At 34.9% G+C, this 22,450-nt stretch overlaps 1 protein-coding gene across 1 annotated transcript in view; it reads right to left on the bottom strand.

Moving 5' to 3' along the window:
* Positions 1–22,450, bottom strand: part of PKIA (cAMP-dependent protein kinase inhibitor alpha) — a 94,569-nt gene that overhangs the window by 5,624 nt on the left and 66,495 nt on the right. The window contains exon 3 of the mRNA XM_021688182.1: positions 302–479. Within this exon, the coding sequence (XP_021543857.1) occupies positions 302–452 (151 nt within the window). The 5' untranslated portion in view covers positions 453–479. The remainder of the gene's footprint in view (positions 1–301; positions 480–22,450) is intronic.

Genomic DNA, 22,450 nt, shown 5'->3' with positions numbered 1-22,450 from the left:
CAACTTTGTTAAATATTCTTTGTAGAAATTTCAGAGCTTTTATGGAGATTAGAATTTTTTAAAAACCCATGTGCTTTATTGATTGCATTAGTAAAATAAAATTAAGAATTCTGCATTTGAGTGGAAAACCCTATAAAGAGAAGTCACTGAAAATGGAGTAGTCCCTGACTTTTATCTTGCCTTAGACTGTTCTAACTCTACTAAATTACTTTCAAAGGTGGTTTTTCATGTTTTAATCCTCCTCAGTGAAATGCTACAAATAATCCCATGTTCACAGAGAGATGTGTGTCAAACAACTCACCTGTCTTGTTGATATCAAGACCTGCTAATTTCAAGGCTAATTCATTGCTGTTGCCACTTGCAGAGGAAACCAGGATATCATGTATTGCATTTCTTCTACCTGTTCTTCCTGAAGCAATGAAATCTGCATATGTAGTTTCCACATCAGTCATTGCTAACAAATATCCACATAGCAGGGACTACAAAACAAAGAAAAACTAATAGGTAAATATAATGTTGGTCAATGGTAACATTTAACAAAGACACTTGTTAAATTACTGGCCTACAATATGAATGTGAAATAATTGTCTTGCTTACGTGTTTGCAAAACAAGTAATGCTTTAATCTTTGATCAAAGGTCAGCAAATTTTTTCTGTAAAGGCCTGGCAGTAAATAAATTAGCCTTTGAGGGCTATATGGTCTCTATTCCAATTACTCAATTTTGTGGTTGTAGTGCAAAAGTAGTCCAAGTAAAATATGTTAAATAAATGTAATAAACTGTATTTGGAAAAATAATAATAGGACCAGATTTGACCTGAATACTATAATTTGTGGAAACCTGGTTAGGTCATAAAATTCTCCTTCTCTAATATCATTTTAGTCAGTCTTCAACTGCAGAGATAAGAACTTGAGAGCAGTAGCCTACCAAGGTTGGGGGTGGAATGGAAGTGGTCCATCCTAGAGATAAGCAGAATGCAAGTACATTGTCTGCAGAGTCCAAGAACAATAATGAAATTGGACCAAAATTCAGTTTGCTTTTTATTATCACCATGTACCAGCAATTCTTTTTTTAATTTAATTTAATTTATTTATTTGAGAGAGAGAGGGAGCGCACGAACATGAGTTGGAGGCAGAGGCAGAGGGAGAGGGAGAGGGAGAAGCAGACTCCCCGCTGGCAGGGACCCTGACGTAGGGGCCGATCCCAGGACCCTGAGATCATGACCTGAGCCAAAGGCAGACACTTAACCAACTGAGGCACGCAGGTGCCCCCCCAGCAATTCTAAGCAATGTCAGTGACCAAATAACTGCTCCCAGTCCAGGAGGATGGTTCCCTGTGGCCCCTTTGTTAAGTCATTGCTTGAGAGGAATAACAATCCTTCTTGACTCAATCTTTGAAATAAAATGTTCACGTTTAAAAAGGAGTCAATTAGGAGTGCCTGTGTGGCTCAGTTGGTTAAGTCAGACTCTTGATTTCAGCTTAAGTCATGATCTCAAGGTTGTGAGATCAAGCTCTGTGTTGGGCTCCATGCTGGGCATGGATCTTGCTTTAGAGTCTCTCGCTCCTCTCCCTCTGTCCCCCACCAAAGGAGCCAATGAAAGTGAGTTTTCAAAAAAATATATTTTCAAGGTAAAATATGATATATGTATTAACAAAAGACCACCAAATACAAATACTTGGTTTTTTCTATGTTTAAATTTATGTCCTTCCTGGGGCACCTGGGTGGCTTAGTCGTTAACGTCTGCCTTGGGCTCAGGTCATGATCCCAGGGTTCTGGGATTGAGCCCTGCATCAGTCTCCCTGCTCAGCAGGAAGCCTGCTTCTCCCTCTCCCACTCCCCCTGCTTGTGTTCCTTCTCTTGCTTTGTCTCTCCCTGTCAAATAAATAAATAAAATCTTAAAAAAAAATAAAATAAATTTATGTCCTTCCCTAAAAGTCAAAAGAAGGATGGTAAGATAAGAAACAATAAATTTCTGTTGCATTAATTTGTTTAAACAGAACTTTAAAATAATTTCCCTCCTATTCCTAAATATTCCAATTACATTTTATTATAGTTTAAGATTAAAAACATATCAGTAATCAAGAGAAAGGAATCTTTTCAAAGTATAAGAAATATGGGGGAAGCAAAAATGGTGGAACCCATACATCATCATGGGCATGCACACTTGCACTCTGAAATAACTTGATGCCATCTACACTGCAATTTAGGATGGCAGTCAGTAGTGCATCCTTTTAGGCTGAGTTCCCCCAATGCATATTGATGAGAGAGCTATTAATTCAATCTGGAGAAAACTTTTATATTTTCTCTTCTTTAAGAGGAAGCTGAAACAGGAATGAGGGAGGAATAGCATAATACACTTCTGAAATAGGAAATATATGTATATACATGCTTACTGTGACTATATTATGGGTAACATTGGTTTCCATTCACTCAACTATATCATTATTTTTTAAGGGATAGGATTTAATGGCTATTATTTTATTTAAAATTTCAAAATGCTCTTCAGAAGATTCTGGGTTTAGTCATGGAGTGACTTTTGGAAAATCACTTGACCTCCTGGTCTTCCATTTTCTAATAAGTAAGGGGAGAGCTGAAAGGCATGATGATTAATGGCACTTCAAGTGAAGATGTAGAAATAATGATCACTTAAAACGATCTCATTTCTAAAATTCTGAATTTGGAGATTCCTTTCATGGCCATAACCACCTATTCTTTTTTTCCCCTCTTCCTCTTAATGAATCTGTTCTTCGCACTGGTTATATTTTTAATTCCTTTAACCCTTTTTTAGCTTCCTCCAGGTTCAGTCTGGATCAATCGCCAACATTTTCATGTAACTTCTTTTTGGCATCAAGAAGGCCCTTTGACCTACTGTCACCTTGATCTTCCTAAGCCTCACCTAGGAAAACAGCATGGTGCACTTTCTCTGATCTCATTAACTGGGTAGCTGAGTGTTACCAGAAAAAGTCACAAAATTGTGCCAATTGGCTCAACTAGAAATTTTTTACTCTATTATTAGTATACACAATGAGTTGTTCAGAAATTCTTTTGTTCACCTCTAGTTGACTCTTCCTTATGCTTTTCTCTGTGGGAAGGATTCCAAATGCTTTACAGGCCACACAACCAGATACCACCTGCCTTAAGAGATGTCTTTGCATCTTCCTTCTCTGAGAAGATATAGGACATCTGCTTCAAACTCTCTTAAATTTCTTCCTCTCTCAAACACATTTCTCTGTAAAACACTATTCTCTCTTTCCTAGATGAACTAGTTTCTTTCTTTCTAAGGCATGCTATTGATTCTATTTCCTGTCGCCTCCTATAGGACCTTGCTCCATTCATTATTTGTTTTCCTCGGTAATTTGAGTCTTCTTTCTCCTCTGCATTTCTCCCATAAGCCTGTAAGCATGTTCAAGTCCTCTTACTAAAAAAAACAAAAAAACAAAACCAGAAAACAACAACAAAAAACCCAATCATTTAACCAAATATTCTTTCCTCAACCTTCATACATCTTTACACAACCATCTCTTTCCTTTATTAAATTTCTCAGAAAGGGTCAGCTACTTTTATTTTCTCACTTTCCTTGAACAAATCTTTAAAATATCTGTATTCCATTGGCTTTTATGTAGTATGTTTTATGGAGATTACATTCTTATGGATCACTAAAATGATTTGTATTAACATTAAGTTACTGCTTAATTATTACATTTCTTGTGAGTGCCCATCCTGGTTTGATCTCTCTACAATACATGCCATTGGCAATTACATTCTTCTTAAAACTCTCCCCTAGCACATACTGCAAGCTACAGAGGCAAGATTATTACAGGTAGTATTATAGATATTATAGCTATCTGTATTTGAACCTAGACTTTCCATTTAGTTGTTATGCTATATCTAGTATTTCTGTACTCATTGTTTCATCTATAAATTGTCATAAATATACTTAGTTCTCAAGGTAGCTATGAGAATTTATTTGGATTACATATCCAAAGAGCCTAATACAATGTTAAGCACATGGTAGGTGCTGATAAAAAACAAAACAAAACAAAACACCACAGCTATCACCTTACCATCCTGGTTCCACCCTATTTGACTTTTGTATTCTTCACAGATTTCTCTTCCTAGGGAACATTTTGTAGGAATTTAGGGTCAGTCCTTGACCTTTTTTTCTTCTTTCCTGTCTAACTTGAAAAACTAATCTAATCCATGGCTTCTAATTCCTCACAATGGATAATGCAAAGTATGCATCTCCTCTTTAGACTGTTTTTTTTGTTTGTTTGTTTTTTTATTTTAAAGATTTTATTTATTTATTTATTTGAGAGAGAGAGAGAAACAGCATGAGAGGGGAGAGGGTCAGAGGGAGAAGCAGGCTCCCCGCTGAGCCGGGAGCCCGATGTGGGACTCCATCCCAGGACTCCGGGACCATGACCTGAGCCGAAGGCAGTCGTTTAACCAACTGAGCCACCCAGGCGCTCCTGTTTAGACTGTTTTAACAGGCGCCTCACACACAAGGGCAACTGCTTGCTAAATAGATATCTTCATCTGGTTTTGCATAAGCATTTCAAATTCAATAAAACAAAATAAGATGACAATAAAACATAGAATAAACTGGCCTTACTAATACACTATGTTGAAGCATACTTTTGCTTATTTCTCTCACTTGATAGCCATGTCTAATCACTTGCCAGGTCATGTTGATTTTTATTTGATGTCACTCATATTTGCTCCCTGTAAAACACAGGACAAGCTCTTCCCAGGATTATTGCTGAGTTTTTCCACAATCTGGAAAGAACCCACTTTTGTTGCTTTAACTTCAATCCCTAGCTCTCATACTTGGTATGTTGCAGAATAATGCACAATATTTTTCCAGAGCTCCTCTGCTGCTTTATTGCTGAAGTCTGTGATTCTCCCTGGAATGCCTTCCTCTAACAAACTTGCTTGTTGAAATGACTTGCTTGTTGAAATGGATTTAGACCTCAGAATTCAGCCAAATGCCATCTTCTCTTTGTCTTCTTTTCCCTGTCTTTTCAGCTCCCACTTGGGCCTTGATTTGTGCCTGTTATAGGGCACTTAAATTCTAACTATCATTTTAGTACCTCTCCTTCTAGACTGAACATAAGCTCTGACAAGACAGGAACTACATTTTCATGTTTTAGTTACATACAATTCCTAGTAGAGTCCTTTGCATACCGTCAGTGCTAAATAAAAGTATGTTGAATAAAACTAAACAATGAAGAAAAAATATATTACATCCTTCATCAGTAGCCACAGAGAACTTCCCTCTTCCCTGTTTATACTAAATTACCAAATCCTAAAAATTAAGAAATTTTTACAGGTGAGGAATCTGAGGACTAGACAATTCTATGATCTGCCCATCTTCACACATTTAATTAAGTGTCTGGAATGAAGGTCTACGAAGTTTCACTTCATTTTTCTACTTTACCAGCTTGCCTGTCTGCAAGTAAGTTGTAAGTTTGAATAAAGGTTTTGACCTTGGAGTAATTCAGTGTTACTAGTTATAAAGATATTTTCATTATCTATTCTACCACCATTAACCAACACAGTATCAAATTTCTATGTTACTTTGACGATTTAGAATTGGACATGCATACCAACCTAATAAATATTATCTCATAAAAGTTAAGGAAAGGTGGAGTTACAAGAATAAGTTTATCTCACAATCACTGTTACTGTCTCTCACTCTCAGTCTCTTTATGGCTTTTTAAAACACAAGCTTTTTTTTTTTTCAAAGCACAACTGCTATCATTTCTCATCTGATAGCAATGCTATGGAGTAGGCAAAAATATCCTTCTTTTCTTTTTTTTTTTTTTAAGATTTTATTTATTTATTTGACAGAGAGAGACACAGCAAGAGAGGGAACACAAGCAGGGGTAGCGGGAGAGGGAGAAGCAGGCCTCCTGCTGAGCAGGGAGCCCTATGCGGGGCTCAATCCCAGGACCCCAGGATCATGACCCAAGCCGAAGGCAGATGCTCAACGACTGAGCCACCCAGGCGCCCCATCCTTATTTTCAGATGAAGAAAATAAATCTCAGAGATACTAAGTGACTTCTAAATAACACACAGAACTATGACTTACCCAGGTCTATGGGTTTTGCATAGAAAGCATTGTATTTTGCAAAAGAAGTTTTCCCTTTTTTGCCATTATCATTTTTATACATAGACTGTCATAATGATACATGTGACTGGGGGGGTTTAATATCTAATTCACTTTGCTTTTAATAGTTTTAAGGAGATTTGAAATATCAAGAATGAGACAGATAAAAGTGGTGACATTTTCCATGAGAAGATATGAATTAAAAGAATGTGTGCTGTGTTATGATTTGTATATCTGGGAATGTTAAAAGATCCTGGCAGTAATTGTACTTATAAAGAGGGGAGCCAACAACTTAATTTGAATTTTCACTTAGTGTTCTCTTAAGTAACAAGCACACGGAATAAGAAAGAAGGTTTTGACAGATGTAAGTGTATATTGTGTTCACCTTTAAAATATGTATATATGGTTTTCAATTGGCTTGAAAGACACTAATGGCATTTGTGAGAAGAGCTCATTCCTATAAACTTCTCTCCTTAAGTACTTATAAAACATAGTTACTAGATTGCTGTGCTAAGTACTGGGCATTCAATTATGGTCCATTATAATTATCATTATAATAATAGTTATCATAAAAGTAGTATTTCATTTTTATTACATTTTTTTCTCTGAACAATAGAGATTTTTGTTTCTAAATTTTTCACTAAAAAGAAAAATAGCTGACAAATAGCACACATGTAAACACATGAATGAGAATACAATTACATTTTTAAACAAAATATATAGATGCTATGAACTCTTTTTTTCCCCCTCACTTTCCATGATTATAGTTCTTTTAGTGAATTCCCATTAGGTGCTGAAAAAGAGTCATTTTTCATGTATGGCAGCTATGTTATTTTTTCTTTCAGTTAAACATTTAGACACAGCTCTTCAGTTTAGTGATATGACTACCAGAGACCAGAAATATCTTTGACACCAAATACACCATTGTATAATGACTTTGTAATTTTGCTTAGATATTCTGGAGATGCTATTGCCAAATGATTATGTCTAATAGATACTCACCAAAAAATGATAAAAGTTTCAAAAAAAAATCTAATGTCAGCAGCTGGTAGAGGTTTAATAGAGTAGCAATTAGCACACATTCTGGCCTTATAAAAATAATTAGAATAAAACCTATAAAATTTACCAAAAGTGGGCTCCACTAAAGTTTCTTGTTTCTGTTGCTATAATTAGAATTTTGTAGATAAAGCAAAATGGTAGTACTGTATATAAACAAGATAGAATGGTATTATTTTTTTTGTATCCAGTTATAGAAAACAACCAAATTATACTAATAGTCTGATTAGAGAGAAAGAAACACATTTTATTATTTAAGTACTGTACCATTTGAAGTTAGATTAAATTTTAAACCATAAATTTCCAAATATTGATATCTAAAAAGCCAATCAAAATTAATGACTAAGGAACAAGCTTGCTGTTTTTTTCCCCCTTTTTAAAAAAATCTCACTTTCTCACTCTTTAACAAAAGAAACAGTATATTGGTATTCTAAAAATTCTTCATTTGTATAATGGATTTCTAAACTGAGATTCATGTTGGTCTTTCCCTTGTTTATACTCATTACCTTTTTAAATATCTTATATACAAATTATTTGAGAGACTAAACCAAAAGATTTTACCCTTGTAGATTTCACAGATTTGAATAGATTGCAAGAGGCTAGGAAAAGTATGTACTTACATCTCCTATCTTAAATAAGTTGAAGCATTCCACATAGATGTGTATCTTAAAAGAAGTTGGGCGTATGAAGCTGCTAAAATGATTTTTATAGTGACATTGAGTCATGAGCCAAATGGTGACTGGATAACATGCTAATTTTACTCCTGTAAATGGGGACACATGAAATGAGACTCACAGACTTGGAAGAAAGAATGAAGAGAATGCCATCAGCAGGCACTGAAGTCTTCTCTTTAGTATGAATGGTATGATTTCTTTTAAGTTTAAAAGAGAAGGAAAATTCTTCCTGTCCTATATTACAAATGCAATTATATAACTTCTCAAAAGTGTGTTAAAAGCTTCTGAGTAGTTTACTATGTGCTTAGGGCTTGGTCTACATTAGTGTTTCTGGAGCATTTTGGTCTCAGATGTCCATTACATTCTCAAAAAGTATTGAAAACACTAGTGAGCTTTTGTTTATGTAGTTATAGCTGCTAATATTTATCATATGAGAAATTAAAACTGAAATATTTAAAAATATTTATTAATCCACTTAAAAATATAAATAATAAACCTATTACATGTTTCCATAAATAATATATTTTTAATGAAATGAAATATATTTCTAAAGCAAAAAAAAATAGTGACAAGAATGATATTGTTTTACATTTTGCAATTCTCTGGCTTAATTTTGTAAATGTCTGGCTTTATAAAAGACATCTGGTTTCTCATATCTGCTTCTGCATTCAATCTGTCTCAATATGCTGTTTTAGTTGAAGTATATGAGGAAAATCTGGACTCACACAGATTTTTTAGTTGGAAATGTCAGGAGAGTTTTAATAGCCTTTTCAGATGATTGTGGATTTTTTTTTTTTTTTTCAATGTGGAATCTACAACCATATCAATATGCTTTCCATACTGTTTTATTAAAATCTATTGTCTGTCTTGCACTTTAAATGGATCTTTTGCTTATGCATATATATATATATGCATACATATATGCATACATATGTGTGTGTGTGCGCGCGCGCGTGGGTGCGCGCGTGCGCGTGCTTAGTATCAAGCGTTGGTCATTTGGAAGATATTGCTCACGGGGTTATGCAAAAATTCCAAATGGTACTGTACTATACAATATCACATATGTTAGTAACACCACCTATCTCATCAGAAAAGTCTTTAAGGATTGGGAAACTGACAAGTTCACAGGGGCTGATAATAAGTTTTCCAAAATTGTAACTTTTGTTTGAAAGCTCAGATTTAATCATTGCCTATAGATGCGGTTGGGTTTTGCTTCCCTTGAAGTGACAAGCTCATTTTGTTCATTTTTAAGAAAATCTCTGCCAAATATCCAAGTTTGAAAAAAACCACAGTTTGCCTGTCAGTTGTTCTTTCAAGTAAAAATGGTGACTTATGAAAAAGTGGCTAGTTCAGCTCTCAACCCCGGTAGTCACCCAAGTAGTTTTACTGGAGACAACTATCCACTTTGGTACCTGGCAGAAGTGCTTCATGTGACTTCCTAGTTCATCACAAAGAGGTTAAACATATCTGTCCTCAGGGGACAAGATTTGACACAATTAACATTTGTTACTGCTTCATCAAGTGTATCTGTAGGCAAATCTAGCATTTTAAAAATATTAACTGTGAGTGTGTGATGGTGAAGAATACCAGGGTTACAGTAGTTTGGTGTAGCTGACTTGATAAGTGCTGAGGTGCTAGCAGTTTTTCCCACCAGGCTTCTGCACCATTCGTGCAAATGTCAGCCAAGTAAAAAAGGCAAATATCATCAGTATTATTATGAAAATTATTTTGAACTTGTGAACCCAATGAAAGTATCTCAGAGACTGACTGAGTTTGGGGGACCTGCAGGAGTCCAGGGACCAAATTTTGAGAATTGTTGATATCATAGTAACAGGAAACTGTCTGATCAACACTACAGACTGTAAAAGGAAACTCTTTGGTAAATAATTTAACTAAGCAAATTTTTGATTCCTAAAATATTCTGGAAATATCAGCTGCTCTATTTCCAGGCTAAGTACTATCCATCTTTTCTCTTCTTTTCCTGTTATAATTTCTTCTTGTTTATGTAATTCAAGCTTAAGAATCTAGTAGCTTATTTAAAAAAACAACCCCTTAATCTCACAAATCAGAGGGCTTCACACTAAGTGTCAAGCTCAGAGCAAAGTTCTAGAACTTGAAGCTACCTCAATTCCCTTTTTCCTTGAATTGAGCTATATTCTAGTTGCACTTTGGAGTTAATGACAGCAAAGAAGAAATAAAAACCACAACCCTGGGGCGCCTGGGTGGCTCAGTTGGTTAAGCAACTGCCTTCGGCTCAGGTCATGATCCTGGAGTCCCGGGATCGAGTCCCGCATCGGGCTCCCTGCTCGGCAGGGAGTCTGCTTCTCCCTCTGACCCTCCTCCCTCTCATGCTCTCTGTCTCCCATTCTCTCTCTCAGATAAATAAATAAAAAATCTTTAAAAAAAAAAACCCACAACCCTATTAATAGCCACAATTTAAAAAATCCTACAAAAGTTTCTTCTGTTAAGGTATAATTATAATTCCTGCACCAGGTGATGACATTGCATGCTCTAGAGTATTATTTAGTGTAACAAGAACAGGTATTGCACTTCTGAAGAGTTTGGATAGTGTCCCATCAAAAGCATTCTTTTAAAAAGCAATCTCATATACTGAGTTATATCACACAGAGAGATGGCAATTTTTATTAACTAGGTGAAGTCAAATCTTTTTTTATTCTGAATCCAGGGCATTGACCTTTCTATCACAAAAACATTGCTAGAATCAATTCTGCCGAATGTGAGAAAAAAAGTAGAATGTCTTTTTGATGTTTTTTTTTTTTTTAAGATTTTATTTATTTATTTGACAGAGAGAGACACAGCAAGAGAGGGAACACAAGCAGGGGGAGTGGGAGAGGGAGAAGCAAGCTTCCCACCGAGCAGGGAGCTCAATGCGGGGCCTGATCCCAGGACCCTAGGATCATGACCTGAGCCGAAGCAGATGCTTAATGACTGAGCCACCCAGGCGCCCCTGATGGTTTTTACAATAAGATTTTGACTAATACTATTAGACATGGTATCCCATCGGGCTTGGTCGAAGGAAGTACTTCACTTTCTCCCTGATATTCAGTGTATATTAAAAATTCTCAGGTTCAAAAAAGTTTCAATATTTGATACTAATGACTATTCTTCTCAATCTTTTCTTTATTCATCAATTCATCTCTGATCCCACTGATGTGATAATTGTGACCCTTATGTCTTCATTCAAGGTTTTATATATAGATATCTACCTAGATATATATCTCTATCAATCTATCTATCATCTATCATCTATCTATCTATCTATCATCTATCTATCATCTATCTGCATATATATTTCCTTTTTTTTGACATGGGCACATTTTCACATTGGTTTTATAAACTCATAATCTAGTCATTTGTATCATTACATAAATTCTCTGAAACTTCCTTTAGCTCAGATTCAAATCTTTTTTTCCTTTCCACAATGCTTAACAACAAATCAAAACTTTGTAATGAGAAATTCAAGCCTAAAAATGTTATAAAGCCAGAAGTACAGGCTATATTCCTTTAGGAAATAATTTCACTGTCTAATTAGGCAACAAATGACCTCAAAGCTACTCATAAATCCCTTTGCTCATTTCTAGCTGACCTCTTTACCATTTCTAACAGCAATTTCTTTATTTTTCTGTGCTCCTTCAGTCTTATTTATATTTCATATTCTTTCAAATTCTTATTCTCCACAGAAAATCTTGCCTAATGACTTTATGAAGAAGATCAAGGTCATCCTACATAATTTTCTTCAATTGCTCTTTCTTTATCCTCACATCAAAATTGTCCATCTCTTTATTCAAGAGTCCTTTTGCCCAACATTCATACCTGACTGGTGCTTTTGATTCTATCTTCTCTCCCATTATTGTTCCTTCAGTTCTGCCCTCTGCTTCTTTTTCCTATTTCTCCAATGCCTATAAAATTGCTTACATTTTCCCTGTTATAAAGTAGATTTCATCTTTTAACTCTGTGTGTTTACTTAAAGACACCTGTTTTACTTTCATTTACTCCCAAACTTATAGGAAAAGATGTAGATGGTAATTTTTCTTGCTTCCTCTATTTTTTATTTTCTTTGCAATTTGACTTACATATTTATTAATTTACCAGAACTGCTTTCTCAAAGAAAAACCATTACAGATTAATCACAAAATTCAAGGTTTTTCACAATAATCACATATATAAAATTGTATACAGCATTTTACATTGCTATTTCTCTCTTCTTAAAATGTTTGTCTCCTTTCGCTACCAAAGTTACTGCTCTTAATTTCCCCATAATCTTTCTCTTGTATTTATCCTTGCTCTTTCCTCTGCTTATCTCTTAAACAATATTTATTCTTTTTGTTGTTGTTCTTTATGTTCTGTTTGATAATCTCTTCTACCCCCATAGTCTTAACTGCCACCTGTATATAGAGGACTATCAAATTAATAATTTGGGGGCTTGATATTTTTCTGAAGTATAGGCTGAGAAAAATTTTTTTAAGAATTTATTTATTTATTTATTGCGCACATAGGCGTGAGCAGGGAGAGGGAAGGGGGGAGAGAATCTGAAGCAGACTCCTTGTTGAGCCTGTAGCCCAACGTAGGGTTGGATCTCACCACCGGGAGATCATTACCCGAGTCAGACACTTAACCCACTGAGCCACCCAGGTGCCCCTAGCTCAGAATTTTTATTGCCTACTGAATATTCCACCATGATTGTCCTCAAAAACTCAAATTTGGAAAGTTCAAAACAGAATCTCTTTGCTGTATCTCCACCTCCACCCCCAAACTATTCATTATTCTCATTATTTTAATGTATATTACTATTTCCTCAGGTACCTATGATAGAAATCTTAGAATTGTCTTCAATTACTCCATTCCAATAACCTCATTGTTTTATTTCTATCTATTCAATGTCCATTTTATTTATTTATTTATTTATTTATTTGATTTTATTATGTTATGTTAGTCACCATACAATACATCATTGGTTTTTGATGTGGTGATCCACGATCCATTGTTTTCATATAACACCCAGTGCTCCATGCAGTACGTACCCTCTTTAATACCCCTCACCGGCCTAACCCATCCCGCCACTCCCCTCCCCTCTAAATCCCCGTTTGTTTCTCAGAGTCCATAGTCTCTCATGGTTCATCTCTCCCTCCGATTTCCCCCCCCCTTTCATTTTTCCCTTTCTTCTCCTAATGTCCTCCATGCTATTCCTTATGTTCCACAAATAAGTGAAACCATATGATAATTGACTTTCTCTGCTTGACTTGTTTCACTTAGCATAATCTCCTACAGTCCCATCCATGTTGATGGAAAAGTTGGGTATTCATCCTTTCTGATGGCTGAGTAATATTCCATTGTATATATGGACCACATCTTCTTTATCCATTCATCTGTTGAAGGGCATCTCGGCTCTTTCCACAGTTTGGCTATTGCAGACATTGCTGCTATGAACATTGGGGTGCATATGGCCCTTCTTTTCACTACATCTGTGTCTTTGGGGTAAATACCCAGGAGTGCAATTGCTGGGTCACAGGGTAGCTCTATTTTTAAATTTTTGAGGAACCTCCACACTGTTTTCCAAAGTGGCTGTACCAACTTGCATTCCCACCAACAGTGTAAGAGGGTTCCCCTTTCTCCACAACCTCTCCAACATTTGTTGTTTCTTTCCCTGTCCATTTTTGCCATTCTAACTGGTGTAAGGTGGTATCTCAATATGGTTTTGATTTGGGTTTCCCTGATGGCTAATGATGATGAACATTTTTTCATGTGTCTGTTAGCCATTTGTATGTTTTCTTCAGAGAAGTGTCAATGTCCCTTTTATATTCTTCATTTCCATTTTTCCTCTGGTCACTGGTTTCATCATCTCTTTCTTGACTACTGCAGTTACATGCTAACTACTTACTTAACTAAATGTATTGTTCTCCAACTTACCCTTTACACTATCACCAGAATTAACTTTATAAAACATAAAGCACTTAAAAATCTTCAGTGGCTCCTGGAAACCCACCAAACATAGTTCAATTTTTTTTGCATGGCCTTCTAGAATTGGAAACCAACTTACTTTACTAGTATCTTTCCCTAAACTATCCCTCTCATGCATACTAAGGATCATTCATAGCTAACACTTGCAATATATGTTGTATTCAACTGGTTTTCTAATGCTGTTTTCTCATCCTAGAATGCCCTTCTCTCCCAATGACAACAAAATCCTACTCATCTCTCAAGCCGAATTTATAAACCACACCCTCTTCCCATCTCCAGATATAATGAATAACTTTATTAGAGTGTTCATTTAATTTGGCACTGTGCAAGAACTATTTTCCTCTTGTTCTTCTCTTACATTTTCCTTGAGATTTGGGTCTTTAATTTTTTAGTCCTTTACAGAGGTTGGCACAGGATTTTTTATGTTGTTTGCACATCTATAAAAAGCATTTTGTAGATTGGTTTTCAATTATCTTACTCAAACTCCTTATTGGTTAAGTAAATTTGTCAAGGTTATACCATTGTTAATACTAAAGGTAGTCTGAGAAAGTGTGTTTCCTTATTTTTATTCAGTTCTTTTCCTTTCTTGAAGACTTTTCATCAATTTAGGGAGGTAACCTATAATCATTTCCTCTAATATACTTTTTCTTCTATATATTCGTAATTATAACAGGATTTTTTTTTTAAATAACAGCAACAAAAAGCACTCTAGAATTCCTAGTAATCTATCCTATTTTCACTGTACTGAGGGCTACCTCTTTCTAGGGTGTTTTTTGTTTTTTTTAATAAACTATATATGATTAAGTAGCAAATTAATGCATGGAATGATTTGTTCTGTCCTTCTCTTATTAGAGCTTTTTACATCACTTATTTAATATTTCAAGGGGTTTATAAATCATTTATTAGCTAATCTTTGCAACATCCCTGCTGAGACAGTTAGCTGAAGAAGTACTGCTGGCTGGCAAGTGATAAGTAATATTACTTGCACTTTACAGATGAAGAAACTAAAGCAGAGAGAGGTTAATTGACTTGAACATGTCTTAACACAGTCTGTGGTAGTACTGATGTTAGAATGGGAGCCTGGGGTTATTCACATCAAAATTACAAAAGCATTAAAAGCCTGGGGCTGGTGCTGTTCTTTGTTATATAATACTTTCTAAATCCTTTGTCTTATCTTCTTTTCTGGGTCTGTATGAGTCTAAGGAGGACAGATGCTTTTAAAATCTATACCTTCTCATTGAACTAAGACTATTTTTTTCTATATCAGGTAAATATTTAGCTTTTGAAAGGATGTTAGAACACTGACACATTTCAAAATAATTCATTATTAACTTTTCCATCTTTAAAATAATAATGAATGCTCAAATCAAGCTCAGTAGTAGTGTCTGGTCTGCTCCAAGTTGTAACAATAACCATAAGAATAATGAAACAGTTATTGTTTAAGAGTGCTTTATCAATAATAACAAAATATTGACTATATGCCAGATTCCACACTAAACAGTTTATGAGAATTATATAATTTAAATTTCTCAACAATTCTATCAAATAGGTATTCTCATTATCTCACTTTTAAAGATGAAATAATAAGAATTTGGAAACATTAAGTCATGAAACTAGTAGGTGATTTAACCACTTATAAAACCAGCTGCCATTTTCCAACATTTGTTTTGGAGCATACTAAACTTCATTTTCTTTTGATTGTTTGTCAGCAATATTTCTTTTTAAGTATGTAAGAAGTTCACATACTGTTTTAAGACATTATACGGTGATATTTTATTGACATCCCTACAGTACCTAGCTTTTTAATATTACATCTGATATACAACATAATTGACACCACCATCTCTTTCCTCCTTGATTTCTGTATTTGTTCTAGAAATATGTTGCATTCCAACTCCCACAGATCTGGTCTACTCATCCAGGTGATGGTCCCCATCTTTAGATGCCTCAGTCAGGGCTGTTCAGTCTCTGACAGTAAAAGCACACTCACCAGGGACTAGGAGTTTGACAACGACTTACTAAATTAACACCTAAAAAAAAATGGTTTCAAAATATGAAAAAAAAATCTGCAAAACTGAGATAAAAACTTGTTTAATTTTTTCAAACACTAAGAGTTGTATAACTCATCAGCTGCTACGTTGCTCAACTCTCATAGAGTTATCTATAAATTACATTGACTATGTGATATGGATCCATTTTTAATACATCTGATAAGATGTCATGTAAAGCTTCCAAAAGCGCAGTTGCCTAGGACTGAGGAAGGTTTAAAAATGATCCTGCTCACAATGAACTAGAAGTAACTTCAGTAGGAGGCTGAGGCAGAGATGTTGGGCCTACAGAGTGAAAGTGCAGGCATACATTGGAGAGAGCTGTCTGGTATAGGAGGGCCAGGAATTTGTGACCTATCAAGTGGGGAACATGAAGGTAGAGCGCCCTTCAGTGAGAATCCTGGGGTTGCTTCTAGATCTCTAACTTGGATGAATGATAAGATGGCATTTTTGGTGAATGCTAAAGGAAAAGCAGCAGAAAAAAGTCTAATAAAAGGCACTTTAACATTTCACAATGTCACATTTAAGGTAAATCTGGCATTCTTTTCTTTTCTCAGTGAATGAAAATGCATTAATTGAAAACACACATTCACACACATGCTAATATCTGCTCTTCTGCAATCAAGTATTTTCTGCATAATGTCTAAATATCTATTCCAGTTGAAATAGTGCTTAAGCACTCCAATATGCCTCTTTTCAGCCAAAAAGAAAAACAGTTGCTATGATTATGTTTTCACATATTTTAACATATGTATTATCATTGCCAATTATCTGCTTTGCAGATACGAGTTTTCTATGTAATATTTAATATCCCCCTTTATTGAAAATAAGGGGCACCTCGGTGGCTCAGTTGGTTAAGTATCTGCCTCCGGCTCAGGTTCTGATCCCGGGGTCCTGGGATTGAGCCCCCTGTCAGGCTCCCTGCTCAGCAGGGAATCAGCTTCTCCCTTTCCCTCTGCCCCTGCCCCCCACCTGTGCTCTCTCTGTCTCAAATAAATAAAATCTTTTTAAAAAAATGAGAAAAAAGAAAATGTCATTGTTCAGTATTATAATGTTTTTCATGTTTATTGTAGGTCCGAATATTAGAATTACTGATTAATCTCTTTATTCGATGTTTCTTCAGCACAATGTTTAATACTCTCTTTCTCCACCATCATTATATTTTAAGATTTTCCATACATCACTTTATATGGGATTTTCAGATTTTTCAGGCTTTTTGAAGTCAGTAGGATAGGCTCCAGAGAGAAAAAGGAATGCTGAAGAATGGCAACATAAATTAAATAAATACTTTAAGAAATTAAAAATGTATTATTCTAGCCATTGAGAAATATATATGAATATTTACATAAAATATAGTAGCTATATAAATAAATTTTAAAATGAGATAATTACAAAGCAACTATATTAAAATATGAATTTTAAAATGTGGTAAAATCACTATTAATAAGAAGCTTTTTATAAGGTGAAAAGACAAATAAGTGCCTTTTTGTCTAGGAGACAAGTTGTTATTCTGAAAAACCTCAGGACATTTTGTAGATTGTCAAAATCGCTTTGCTATCAATATCGAGCATCTCTATTATCAACTCTATTATCAGTATTGGAAATTATCATTATGACACAATTTCATTACTATGAACATTTAAGAAACATTTAAGTGGTAAACATTGATTTTAATAAATAGAAAAACAACTTATATGATGAAGTTCCAATAAACTGAGAAATTAAAAGATCTCAAAATAGAGATATTTCATTGACCAAAGTATAAACTACTTGAGGGTGGAGAGTTTGTATTTTTCTTGTTTGTCCTCCAAATTTCAGAAAAGGGTTATAAGTACAGTGCAGGGTACTAAATAAATATTTAACAAATAACATTTTTTGAGTTCATTACCTTTGTGGTACAGATTAGGATTTCTTTTGTACTGACATAACCAGAAGATTTTTATTTCAGCACTATGAATTATTAATGTCTTTATTTAATTTCCATAATGTCTGTGTCAACCAAACTTATTTGAGTGATAATTAGAAGACCGCATGCTTATCCTATCTTCTAGGCTTTCGTTTTTGCATATCGCTTCATTAATTCACACTGACTTTTGGGATTTTTATAGCATAACTAAGGAGTATAAAAATACATAAAAGCATTTGCCAAAGAACTCTAAATAAAACAGGTCTCAGAAGACAAATACCATATGATTTCACTCATATGTGGAATCTGAAAAACAAAACAAATAAGCAAACAAAAAGCAGAATCAGACCTATAAATACAGAGAACAAACTGATGGTTGTGGGGGTGGGTGGGCAAAATGGGTGAAGGGGAGTGGGAGATATAGGCTTCCAGCTATAGAATGAGTAAGTCACAGGAACAAAACGCACAGCATAGGGAATATAGTCAATGATATTGTAATAGCTTTGTATGGTGACAGATGGTAGCTACATTTGTGGTGAGTAGAGCATAATCTGTACAGATACTGAATCACAATGCTGTACACCTGAAACTAATGTAACACTGTATTATCAACTATACTTAAATTAAAAAAAAACAGATCTCAGATATGAAATTAGAGCCATGCTTACTTATACTCCCATCTAAGTGCTTCAGCTGAAGCAAGACCTTCAATCCCGCTGCACGTATAAATCACCTAGGATGGCTTTTAAACTTACCAATGCCTGGCCCCACTATCATATCTAGATGACAATAATAATTTTTTGACTGAAAACTTTATTTCATTGTTTGCAAAGTCAGCACAGCAGTTGATAGGAAATGTGTTTATGTGTGTTTATGCACATACACACAATCCCTAGTGCTTTTAAAATTATGGGACAGGGTTAATCATAAATATTCAGCTAAATTCCATTTATCAGCTTATTAAAGTGCAAGAAAGCAGGGAAATAATTCAAAGACAAGTCTTTTTGTTTTTATTTAAAAAAAAAGTAGAAATCTTTAGGAAATTAATACAAAATGGTGGAACACAAAATATCTTGTTTTGTTTACTCCCTAGTCTATGGCAATGCAAACAAGAGAAGTAATCTGGAATTTAAATTAAGTCAGGCTGTATTGTATTAAGTATAGCCAGTAGCCAAACATGAACTTGCCATTAATTTTTTCCAAACAACTCACATTTTTGTTCTCTTCCTTCTCTCTCCATCTCCCTTTAAGTTATGTCAACTGTACTCTTCACCATGTTGCCCTAACACTTACCTCCTCTACTAGAATGTGTTTCTGTACTTATTACTATTCAATAATTCAACAGTAAAAAATCATAAATGCAGGCAGAGGCATTTCAAGAAGGAAAGAAAATGTCCTTACATATTTTTAACAGAAAAATAGCAGTTCAAAATAAGTTATAAAACAGCAAAAAGGGGCGCCTGGGTGGCTCAGTCGGTTAAGCGACTGCCTTCGGCTCAGGTCATGATCCTGGAGTCCCGGGATCGAGTCCCGCATCGGGCTCCCTGCTCGGCGGGGAGCCTGCTTCTCCCTCTGACCCTCCCCCCTCTCATGTGCTCTTTCTCTCTCTCTCATTCTCTCTGTCTCAAATAAATAAATAAAATCTTTTAAAAAAATAAATAAAAAAATAAAACAGCAAAAATTTTAAAATTTAGTAATAGCTAAATTTTGCAGTTAGTTATCATCCCTCTTAAAGAAGCAAGAAGGGTAAGGCATAGAAGGAATGTGTTGTTGAGGGCAATGAAAATAAGCAGGTATTACAAGCTACTCCATGCCATCCATGTTCAATGGCTTTAGGAGACAGAGGTTTGAGTGCCATCATTATTACTTGTTTTACCATTTGATGCTAGGCAAAATAGAGTTTCTTGGGCCTCAGTTTTCATGCCTTCAAAATATGGGTTCCCAAACTAAGAAAATACTTCAGAGCTTTTTTAGGCCTAAAAGTCACTGAACTTAGTGTCCATGTGCCCTTTACAAAGGCCAAGTTTTCACAAAAGATAGCATATTTCTAAAAGCTTTTAGAGAAAGAAAAAGCTATATTTAGAGAGTCTGTTCAGTGTCCACAGGTGTTCTTAAGTCTTACTACTATTTTTAGCCAGGTGTAGAACAGTAGGACAACACATTTGCTTTAACTAATAACTGCCCAGATTTCTTGGAGTTAAAGATAAGTTTTTCATTATTCCCAATGTTGACTTAGGAAATTGTTGAAAACAAGAACTGTTTTAATTTATTTACTGAATTGCCTCACTGTTATATGGCCTGACCCGAAATGTGATTTTCAAGGTTGCATTTTGGTTTGGACATGCAGTCTTTATCCTTCTCTTTCATTATAGACCTCTTACAGGATAAACATGTGCAACCATTTTGAGTTCCCGAGTGTGAATGTTCCTTACAGTTTTTTGTTTTGTTGTTTTGTTTATGAATTTCAGGCTGATTTACTCCAATTTGAATGCAGGTAGGAAGTTATAAATTTCTCAAGAACCTATTTTCATTCTTATGAATCCTGTTGATTTTATTTTAATACAAAGAAGACTTTACCAGATTCAAAGACATTTGATAGAGTTAAAAAAAAAAAACAAAACAAAAACAGCATTAGGAAAAAACCCAAAAACCTCAAATGGAAAATGATACAACTGGCAGAAGTTTATGATGTTAGTAAGAGATACCAGCACAAATAGACTGAGAAGCAGACTACCATTATAAACTTTTAACTATACTAGGCTAGGAGGAGGATTAACTATGCTAATCCAAGAGGATTACCTGAATTCGGTAGTTCTGCTTTTTGTTATATATGGTTAAAACACATCTTGCACATGTGTACCAGGAAACATTAAAATAAGTGTTCATGTAAGTGCTGTTCAAAATATGTCCACAACAACCCAAATATCATCAACAGAGTAATAAACACATTTTCTTATATTTACAGTGAAATATTATATAGTAGTAAAAATTAATGAACACTAACACAACATGGATGAACCTTAGAAACATAATGTTGAGTGAAAAAAAGCAAGCACAGAAGACTACATAAAATATGAAATCAAGGGTGCCTGGGTGGCTCAGTTGTTAAGCGTCTACCTTCGGCTCAGGTCATGATCTTGGGGTCCTGGGATGGAGCCCCGCATCGGGCTCGCTGCTCTGCGGGGAGCCTGCTTCTCCCTCCCTCACTCCCCCTGCTTGTGTTCCCTCTCTCACTGTGTCTCTCTGTCAAATAAATAAATAAAATCTTTAAAAAGTATATGAAATCAATTTTATAAAAGTCAATAATAAGCAAAATCACATATATAGTTTAAAAAAATACATAAAAATTAAGAGAATGTTGAACATAAAACCAAGGTTAGTTATTTCTTTGATGAAAGCAGGAAGGTATGATCAGAGTAGAGCACAATGATTCAGCAGTTTAGATTCTAGTTCTTAGTTCTAGTGGTGTGTTTATAGTTTATTTTATTATTATATCCCATAACCTAATATATTTGAATATATTTTGTGTGTGTATTAAGTATATATAATAGTATTTTTAAAGTTAAAATCCCCTACATACCAAAGATAACCCCTAGTCATTAATTATAGAGAAGGGAGTCCGTTTTGACACACATATATATTTACTCTTTAATCTTTTAAAGTTGAAATCATTCAACTATGAAAGTTTTCCCTCTTCATATGAAGACTTTATTTTCCATAAAGAGGCCTCCTACTTTGGGACAATTTGCTGTCTTTATTTAAGTGATAACTAGTCCTGTGGCTGCCTAGGAAATTTAAAAACAACTGATAACTACAACTTCCTGCCCCAAGAGAATTCAGAAAAAGGATGGAGTGGTGGAGGTAATCCCATACATGATTGATAAATACAAAGACAAAAATGTTACGAAGCTATTTCCCCATCTAGCAACTTAGTTTTTATTAATAAGTATACTGGAATATCAGACATTAATAAAGAACAAAATAATCAAATATGAATGGATTTCCTCTTATTTTGCAGTGAGATCCAGGGTGCTATTTTAGATTGTTACTTCATCTTCATATCTAAGAGAGAGAGAGACAGAGAAACAGAGAGACACAGACTTGTATGTGTGTGTGTGCTTGGTTTTATGGAAGCTGCATTATGCAAAAATTTACATTTCTTTCTTTTTATTTATTTATTTATTTATTTATTTATTTGAGACAGAGAGAATGAGAGAGAGAGAGCACATGAGAGGGGGGAGGGTCAGAGGGAGAAGCAGGTTCCTTGCTGAGCAGGGAGCCCGATGCAGGACTCGATCCAGGGACTCTAGGATCATGACCTGAGCCGAAGGCAGTCGCTTAACCAACTGAGCCACCCAGGTGCCCTACATTTCTTTCTTTAATTAAACTGCTTTGGTTGTCCCTTGGGAATGCAAAAGATAGCAACAGCAGATTACAGAGAAATAGCTGATGCAGTACTATGGCTATACCTGTGGAAAAGTATAAATAACTTTAGAATTTAATGATTCTGAAATTGCCCTTATGTTGTCATTATAAAAATGCTCCAAAAATCATGTTTTGCAAATAATATGGCACAGAAGTTTATCAGGGGATTTTCTATCCATATGTGAGTCATTTAATAGTATGGCTAATGTAGGTACTATGCCTAAATGTAAGGGGATGATATGTAAATGATTAAA

This window comes from Neomonachus schauinslandi, chromosome 4, assembly GCF_002201575.2.
Source record: "Neomonachus schauinslandi chromosome 4, ASM220157v2, whole genome shotgun sequence".
NCBI lineage: Eukaryota > Metazoa > Chordata > Mammalia > Carnivora > Phocidae > Neomonachus > Neomonachus schauinslandi.
Note: the sequence above shows the minus strand (reverse complement) of the source record. Positions and strands in the feature narration are given on the sequence as shown.